This window comes from Melanotaenia boesemani, chromosome 7 (assembly GCF_017639745.1).
Source record: "Melanotaenia boesemani isolate fMelBoe1 chromosome 7, fMelBoe1.pri, whole genome shotgun sequence".
Taxonomy (NCBI): domain Eukaryota; kingdom Metazoa; phylum Chordata; class Actinopteri; order Atheriniformes; family Melanotaeniidae; genus Melanotaenia; species Melanotaenia boesemani.
Genome location: NC_055688.1, coordinates 21,314,941 through 21,324,820, shown reverse-complemented (window position 1 = coordinate 21,324,820; position 9,880 = coordinate 21,314,941). Strand labels below are relative to the sequence as shown.

The 9,880-nt window shown below is 39.4% G+C and overlaps 1 protein-coding gene across 9 annotated transcripts in view; it reads left to right on the top strand.

The window, feature by feature from the left end:
• The first annotated feature begins 556 nt into the window (after positions 1 to 556).
• Positions 557 to 9,880, top strand: part of atp11c (ATPase phospholipid transporting 11C) — a 46,488-nt gene continuing 37,164 nt past the window's right edge. For all 9 annotated transcript variants that reach the window (XM_041989919.1, XM_041989920.1, XM_041989914.1 and 6 more), the window contains exon 1: positions 557 to 1,089. In XM_041989919.1, coding sequence (XP_041845853.1) covers positions 1,063 to 1,089 — 27 coding nt within the window. In that variant the 5' untranslated portion in view covers positions 557 to 1,062. The remainder of the gene's footprint in view (positions 1,090 to 9,880) is intronic.

Genomic DNA, 9,880 nt, shown 5'->3' with positions numbered 1-9,880 from the left:
TAGTCAGGACCTGTATGGATATATCTTCATGTGAACCAAAATAATAAAATTTTATTTTGTCAAGGTTTTTGTCCCCTAAACGTCACATCGTATTCTCACTGATTACATAAAGTTAGAGGCAAGAAATTAGACTTTTAATTGGCACAATAAGAAGTTGGTCAAAGCCTATCACTAGGTTTGATCATGCATCCAAACTTCATCTTTATTTTATTCATCTGTCCTGCCTAATTTTCACCCCACATATATAATTCAAGATTTTATTTAGCAGCTACTTTGCAGTTTAATATGAGTTAATTATAAATGTTTGTCAGAGGGGTGTTGTTCCATAACAGCAGACATTTGTATACGATGTAAAACATCCAGAATTTCTGTAAACTTCGTGTGAAATGTGTCTCCTGAAGAAAAAAGTTTCCCATGTCTTGTCAGTCGTTAGCGTGTAGTCACAATTGAGAACCTCGTACTCCTGAAACATAGCGGGTTATGAGCTTAGACCACATTACCCACAACGCAGCGCGAGCAGCAGTCGCCGCACCTTCCCCGGGTGGAGCTTGTGAACGTGGGAACGTCTGTGGGTTGCTGCTGTTTGTTGGAGTGAAATTGTTTGACAGGGAGGTAAGGCGACCTGTGCGCAGGGACTGCCTCGAGAAGTTAGTTTTTCCCGTGTCGGCGGGCAGTTTTTGAGTCAGCAGGGAGGCAGACCCGTGGGCGACAAATGATTTGTATGAGTATAAGCAACAGGGCACAGAGCGAAATGTCAGCGACTGTTTCAGCCTTGAGCAACGGAAAGCGCGACTAGTAAACCGCAACGCGGAAAATATTCAGAGGGGAGAGAATGCGAATGGTGCGAAGATATCGAAATCAAACAAAATGGAAACGATGTAGCGTCGCTGCGACATTTCATATAGCTAGAACTAACGTTAGAGTAGAAAATAGATAGCTAAGGAGCTAGCACGTTAACTAACATACATGTAAAGTTGTTCGCCGGAGAAGCTAAAGCGGAGCCCAGAGGCGCTTGTGGAGCCTGAAGAGTTCATCTGTACTGCAAAGACCATAAATAACAGGATGCTACGGAGAAGACTCAATCGTTTGGTATGTGTGCCTGGCATCAACACACACGAACACTTAATGAACGCTAGCTTATGATACCCAGCTGCGCCTGCTAGCGTTGTAACTGCCTGGGGAGAATGCATCACTAAACTAGTACTTCCAGTTACTAATTACAGAAGAAGAAAAAACAAAACAAAAAACGTGACAAGCCACCCATCATGCAAAAAACTTGCAACGTGCTTGTGAAAACGACAGCTGTTGCCTCACTTCATGACTATTATCAGTCAGCCAGATGGTTGTTTTAAGTTCTTGCCAGTTCACCAGAGACGTAAATTGATGTTAGATTTTTAAATAAAATCAGAATAACCCGCATACTCAGGTTGTCGTTGGTTTAAGGAACATTTTCCGCCATGTAAACATGTGCTTAGGTTTCGTTTGAGCCATAGGGAGGGACAGGTTAAAACTAGAGTTCTGCTCTTGAAAAATGTCAGCGTCAGTCTCTTAATTCCCGGCATCCTGGTGAATTCTTAAGGTCAAGTTTCTTCCTTTTCCTGCATCAGTTTACTGTATGGGAATGCCTATACGAGATGGAAAAGCATGCATTTAGGCAACCAGTGGTAATGACAAAAATAATACTAAACAGTTAACATACAGATACATTTTTCTTATTTATCATTAAACCTGCTGTTTAAGTACCTTTTTACTTTTAGATGCACATGAATGAATTCTAATTGTAACCGCATAACTTGTAGTTAAAAAAAGAAGCAAGATTTCTTGTCATTTTCTAAACTTTCCACACATTCTGAGCATATCACTTGTGTCTCTGTTTTGGGATCTCAGAATTATGTACATCTCAACCATTTTTTGCTGTTTTGCAAATAACCAACAAATAGTTTTGGTGAACCTTGGCACTAAATAAAGACAAAAATTCAAAGAGATAGAGAGAGTTAAAATAAAATATGTAATGTATAAAATTGTGTTCCACCTACAAGAGAGGCATAGGTGGAACAAGACATTAGATTCTGCTCAATCATGAGCACCTACCTGTGCCTGAAGACAAAAACCAAAAATACACTCCATTATGAGCTTCAAAAATCTCATCAAATGATTTTCTCTGTGCAGCTTTTAAAGTTGTCATCAGTTATAACAGTTAGCTTGTTAAATGATCAGTGAATCAACAGAAAATTAATTTTGTAAGCTGTGATATCAGTAGGAAGGCTAGCTATATCACACAGGTTCATACATTTGATTTGCTGCTTTTTGTCATTTTTAGACGTATATTAAAGACATCATTAGGCCAATCACCACCATCCTCCTGTGTGTTGGGACGGGGTTAGGAGTAGGTGCCACACTTCTTATACTGGGCTGACATTTGGATGAGAATCATAACATTAGTGTCATGGATTTAGTTGCAAAGCCAAATACCACAGCGTGACTGCGGGCTTGTTTTGGTTTTAAGCTAAAGTGAACAGAACGTGGAGGAACTTGTTTGTTAGATATGAGGGAAAAACTTGCCTGCCAATGAAATAAAGACTACTTATGTTTGTACCTTTTGTGTTACCAGAATTAACAACTAAGTGTTTAAGAGAGCATATCAACAGGTTAATCTTTAACCAAAATTATTTCTGATTATTATTTCTTAGATGTGTAATTATTTCACATTTTGCTTTAATGTCAGTCTCCTCCTTAGCCTCTAAATTTGCTATGCATGAGAAGTTGGTATTTTGGCAACTAAATTGCTTTGACATCACATTTCATGATTGGCCAGTTTAACACGTACCCTTTTAAAGTTCATCCATTGGTTTCATTGCCCTTCTCATATGTTAATCATGGAAGAGCTTCATGAAAGTGGAGTAACTATCTGCAAAGCCAGGTTTATAAATGCTAAACCCCTCTTTACTGCCTCTTTATCATCCTCTTATGTGCCTGTAACCTGTTGTCACCAGTGGGCTGAATCCCCTACACGCTGTGTGAGCAGTATAGATACCGACAGTGAATAAGGAGAAGCAATATAATAATTATAGTGCCTGACCCTCCTTGTGGCCTCTCTCTAAGTGTTGCCAGGTCAGCTGATTTTTCTGCTTCTGGAGAGGTTTGCTGCTGTAATTTCTCTTCACTGTGAGCTGTAAATAATATTTTGTGCAGAGCAGCCAGCCACACTGTCATTGATGCACATAGTGCTGCTGTTATCGCAGGCTCTCGCTCTCTGCCTCCTGATTCAAACCATCCTTCATGTTGCCCACCAGAGGTACACGTGCATCATGAGGAGGGAGAAAGATGGAGAGGGGGAGAGAGTGACTGCTCATAGCAAAAGGAACAGTGGAAGCTTCATGCGTCTCATTTGACTCTCACTATGATGCAGTGCGCTGCAAAACCCTGTTTTTAGAAAACCATGAAACATGGCTGTGGGAGCGGGTGGTGCAGAGCTTTTCGTGAGGAGGGGAGGCTCCAGAGGTTGTAATGCTCTTGACAGGAATGCAAAAATCCCACAGCTGCCTTTGATGTTCATTCAAGCCCTTGAAGGCAGCAGTGTGATCTGTGAGAGGTGGAGCCTGCCGGAAATGTGATAGTATTCTTTGTGGGAGCCACTGCCTTGAGTGCAAGGAGTACATCACAGGGAGATGTAAACACCACTGCCCAGGCAGCACCCCGGTATCTTTTTTTTTTTTTTTTTTTTGCACCATGGTAATTACTAGGTCTTCGTCCTAAACACCATCTCGGTAAAATTGTTCATGTGATTTCTGTCATGCATTTGAACTCTGTTAGAGTGCTGAAAAAAATAGTCTGCTCTGTGACGAAGTTCTCCTTGGCTCTTGTAAAGTATTCCAGTAATAAGATTAAAGCTTTGCAGGTGCCTTTATCCTGAGCACAAAGGCAGGAATTGACTGCATTGACACAAATAGAATAGCTTGTTTTTGGACTTAAATGAAAGACATTTTGTACAAAAAAAAATCATCAAATACTTTTTATTTTTTTACAAGAGCACTAATTGCAATTTTCTAGTCTGATTCAGATTTTTGTAAAGTTCTGACCTAATAGTTTAAATTTCCAGCAATAGTGTTTTTTTTTTCAAATAACTACAGTTGATCAAAACACAAAGTGATCTTTCTAATTTTAGTTTTGATTGAAACAAAATAGACTGTAAATATCTTGCATTCAAAACTGCAGTAAAAGATGAGACCTTTAAGTGTCTCTTTCATGAGAGATTTCAAAATAAACTATTCCAGGTTGCAGAACATTTCTCCTTTTTACACGTCATCATATACAAATACACCAGATCACTGTGCAAACATTTCTGTCCTATGAACCTCAACTTGCATTTAAACGCAGCAGTGTCCAACATAATATCTAGAGGGGGTGGGAGAGAAAAAAATCTGTATGGTCTGTTCCATTGATAAATAATTCATTTGATCTAATATAAACATCTTACCTCGAGGAAGTATCCAGCAAGTAAAAATATTTTTTTGCTGTATAGCTCAAATTTCTAATCCAATGCCACTGTTCCATTAAACTTACTTGATGACTGTTATGACACCTGAGGCCTATTCCATATGCAAGCGTCAGCTGGCAGCGGCCTGTTCGAAGTGGCTACCCTGGACACGCCTCTGACTCCTTCCCTTGGATTGGTTACCACCCAGCCAATCCCTGCATCGATCGCCAGCACCCCGGTGCGCTCAGCCAGAGGGGGGAAACTGTGCGACACAGATGGTTTCACCCTCGGCTTGTCAGACTTTGTGGTGGCTTTGTTACTTAGTGGATGTGTGTTCTGTGTCTTGGTGGTGGCATGTTCAGCCTTGATAGTCCCTAGTATATTGGGTTTATTTTAATTCGGTTTTGGGACAATAGTTGTTGTGTTTCTGTTTAGCAAACTATTGAAACCCCTTTTGTTGTGGAGATACATCGGCCTTTTTGGCTGCTCTTAGTTTCTTTGTTTTGGATAAGCTTTTAGTTCCGTTTTCACTAAATACCGCTAGGATGTTTTGGGCTAGTTTAGTTTTAACACCTTTTTTTGTTTTGCATTGTTCATAGATTATTGGGACTGCTTTTTAGTTAGTTCGTTGTTTAATGCGCCAGTCCTTTTGGGTTTTCCCTTCTAAACATTCTGAGTTTTGGTTCACAGGCTGAGTTCTAAGTTAGCTGGATTATCTCCGTTTGTTCTTTTCTTTGAGCAATTCCTCTAACCCCAACACGAGCTGGTTACCTCCTTTGCAGGTTGTGTATGTTTCTGGGTTTTCCAATAAAACTGATTGCTTATCCACGTCTACCTGCCTCCCTCTCACACTTCTTTTGTTACACTCATCATACCCCTGTGCCGGGTGGTAACAATGACATTTTGTATTATATGTATGTGTATATATATTTATATATATATATATATATATATTAAAGTATATATTGACATACGTACATATTATGTTGTATTTTTTCTACTCTACTGTATTTTTCATATACTCTTTTGCTTTAAATTATTCTTTGTACTTTTGCACCGTGGGATGGAAACGTCCATTTCAATTCCTGTGTATGTACTCATACTGCAGAAATTGACAATAAAAAAGCTTGAATCTGTAATTGGTTTTCTTAATTCTATTTAATGTTAAAAGGGCTTGTAGTAATGGACGTGACAAATTGAAACTTAATAATCAAACTATTCAATTAAAAAATCATTATACGTCTCAAAAAGTAGACAAGTGGCTTCAAATAAGTAACCTGTTAGTAGCAGCTGGCCTTTATGGAAAGCTCTGTTACGTAGGAGTAGACATACCTCCATCTGTGGTTGTACTATGATGACAGTGATACTATGTCATCTCTGTCATTATTGAACAGTTTGCAGAATTTACTGATTATTATTCTTCTTTTTTTTTTTCCTGAATAAAAACTTTTACACCAAAGGCATGTTATGCTAATTTCAGTTTATGGCAGCCAACACTGAAATAGTGGGTTCTCTTGAACTCATGTTAGCCTGAAGTTTTTTGCCCTCTGTAGTTTCTTGCCCCTCCATTATCACGTCTATACAAGGTGTTAATTTTAATTCAGCCTCCATGTCCAGCTTGCATTTATTCTTAATTCTGTTATTTCAGTTGGGGCCAGTTTGAGTGGCAGGTGAGAGTTCTGTCCGCTACCCAGTGGACTAGTTTTGTGTCCTCAAGCTCTTAGTCTGAGCCATGTGATTTATGGCTCTGAAATCCCAAGATAGTGATGGGTCAAATGACAAATCGGAGGCTTTAATGTGGTCAACAAACCAAGAGCCGACATCATAATGGCTACATCCATCTTTTGTATTGTCTCAAGGTAGTCCTCTAAAATTCATGTCGCAATGATGGACTCCAACTTTGCAGCAGTTGCCACTGGTAGTCTCTGCAATACTAGCTGTGAGGTCCTGTCTCACATAGAGGGCCAATATCACTACTCTCTGCAGGTTGAGGGCTTGGTGCTCCTGCACCTAAGTTGCTGGGCAGAACAAGGGCTACTTTAAACTATATGCAGTCCAAGACGGTGAATTTGGAATTTGTCCACAGGGTATGAAATTTGCTGCAGAGGTAGCTTAATGTAAACTCATTTACTGCTCAAAACAAAACAGAAGTATTTGCAGTGAAGCATGGATATGGTATTATTTAGACAATTATAAAAAAATGTAAGTATGACAAAAATTTTGAGAGGAGCTTTTAATTATTTCAGTTTATATTTCGATATATGAACAACTACAGATGTAATGAGACATTTGAGAAATCAGCTAGCTTCATCCTTTGAATTTAGCTTTTGAATACTGAAACCTACCAGCTTCAGCTCTGTTTGTACTTGATGGAGGATGTGGCTATGTGTGAGGGTTCTTCTTTCAGGACTTTGCACATCTGTGTCTTAGGTCAGGCAGGAGTTCCCATTGGTGGAAGATGTGTGTATTTCACCCAATTTGGACAATGTCTACATGCACATTGCCATATTAATTATGCGGCTTTGTGCAAATGTATTTAATTAAAATAAACATGAAAGAGTCAATACAACAACGACAACATAAAAGCACCTGTTGAAAATGTATTAGGGAACTGAAAACATACAAGAACTCTGCCACTCTTGGTTGATCATGTAAGTGTTCAATTTAGGAAGAGCGAACATACAAGGTATGTACATCTATTTGATTTATCTGGCTTATTTGATCAGAAAAGATTTGTACTGATTAGAGCTGTGCTTGGTTTTTCCCCCCATTACTCTTGCAACCACGAACCTGCTGGCAAACAGAATTGCTTACTCTGATTTCTTTTTCTTTTTTCCTGTCTCCGTCTGGCCTCTTGCACTCTGCCCAGTAATGGAAACGCAGCCAAAGGAGCTCATCTGCAACACACAGTGGGATAATAAATATATTTAGTGTGGGCAGGGAGGTGGTGTGAAGGAAGGGCAGGTGGAATATAGTGGGGTAGGCCGGAAAGCCCTGCGTGACTCAACCCTAAGAAGCTAGAGTAAAAGCAGGGTTGGACCTGTAGCCTCTTTGCACCTCTCCCATCACTTTCACCACCTAATGGGCAGACTTTTCCTGGCTTCCTGTAGTGGGTGACAAGGGAGTGGGTGGTTCATGAAACCATTGATGGCTTTTTGTGGCAATTTTCTTCTTCCTTCCAGAAGCCAAATTGAATTCTCAGTTTGTACCAATAAATAATTCAGGTAGCTTCATTTATTTTTGAATTCTCCTCACATTGCTCCTCCCTTTTCTTACCCATGTATTCTTGCCAGACTAGTGTCACTCAATGCATCTTCATCATTCATATATGTATAAAGGCTCATCCAGAGATTTTTAGTGCCATGCTTCAGCTCCAGCATCACTTTGCTGTGAGATGTAAAGAGAATGTTGAGATGTGTGTGTGTATATATAGACTATCTCACAGAAGTGAGTACACCCTTCACATTTTTGCTAATATTTTATTATATCTTTTCATGGGACAACACTATAGAAATGAAACTCTGACATACTGAATATCAAAGTTTAGTTTTTATAGTTTGATGTCCTTTACATCAAAGTTTAATTTCTATAGTGTTATCTCATGAAAAGATATAATGAAATATTTGCAAAAATGCGAGGGGTGTACTCACTTTGCATGTGAGGTTTTAACACTTGGTAGAATACATATGAATGTGCTACCCCTCCCAAAAGACCAGCACCTAAGTTAAGCTGCAGAGTACAGTGATTATCTCCACATCAAACTCCCAGCCAGGCAGGTGGTGTTGCTCAGTCCCTGAGAGAAAATGTAGTGTCTTTAATGTGGTCACAGTTCAGCAGGAGGAAATGCTTGTGAGAAAACCAAAATCAACCATGCCCTCTTAGCAGACGAAGGAAAAAGCCACATTGATTTTTGTCATTAGTCTTGTTGGCCTCTGATGCAGTGTCCAAGGATAATTAATTGAATAGCAATTACAGCTAGTGTAGCCTGGTACGTTATTAAAGATAATGTCATCAGTAGGGCTGTAGCTGAGATGGAGATTTTTTTAAGCGCGTCAGCACTGGGATGTACTGTAATTGCCTTTTTGTTGGCATTGCATGGCTCTGTGCCAGCCATGGTGGAAGGGGAGAGAAAAAACAATTGTAGCGTGCAGTTTAGTTAAGTTACAATCCTTACTCTACATGGGAAAAGCAGCTGGATCAAGCACCTTCATCTAAGTAGCTAAATTTGTCGCGCACACGCATACAAATGCAGAGAGCCAGTGCACTTGGGTGGAAAACCATATTCCATTTAAGGCTACACTACTTTAAATTCTCTTTAATTATAGATAAAAGTGTGACTAGGCTGCAGCTTTAAATGTGCTCATTTTTTTATGACCTTAAAACAAAATGTGGGGAGGTTCTAGAAAATAGTGCACTTAAGCTGTCCTATCCAGGGTTTACCCGCTTGATGGGCCTAAAAGAACATGGGCATAGGGACAAAGTTCGTACTGCAGAGGGTGAAGTAACATGCAATCTTAAAGTCTCACTAAAAGAAGTTCAAGACCATAAACCAGTTAAAAAATAACCAGTTTATAGATTGTAAAAAGCTACTTTTTGTGCCTTTGTGGTTTTTGTAAGTATCTGTTCAGAAGAATGGCATGTCTCAAATACTGACCACAGACCTTTGTCAGCGTTGTGACTTGCTTACACATTTCCTTTCTTTTGTGATTTGCTGTGGTTCACATCGCTTTTAAAATGTCAGACAACAACTGGCATAAACAAACCACTGTGGCCATATTTGAAGTAGTTGGCTTTTCCTCTTTACACAGAAACAGTCAAATATGTAATTTTGGGAAGTCTTTAGGTTACCTGTTACCTAATAACTAAATCTCTTTGTTTTTTAGCTGGTGACATTTCAAAAGTTGTTAATAAATCCTAATTCTTGTTACAATATCAATTTGCGGCCTTTTAGGCAGTCTTAACAATTGAGGAAGCAACTCTCGGTGTGAGGTCTAGATGAGTTCCCCTCCTCCCCATTGTCGAGGGACAAAGTGTAATGTAGGCCAGTACCAGCCCATGGTAGAGTACACTTTGTGTCTTGTGCAGCTGCAGGGATGTTACCAGAACAATGAGCCTTTGCCTATTCACAACAGCTCCTTAGATTCAGCCCTCAGTTCAAGTTGGATTATTATTGCACTGTGAGGCAATTCATCACTGTGTGCAAACAGCGGACAGAGGAGAGAATAGCTTTTGACATGTGGTCTTTATACATAGACAAAGTGATGGTGAATCGATAATGGAGGTAACTCCTGTTATAGTATCATTATGAAGTATTGCTTTTCATTGATTTAGTTGCCGTCTCTGTAAAAACTGTTTTAAAGTAATGTGTATGTGATGTATGTAGTCATTTTTTTAAGATGCTGT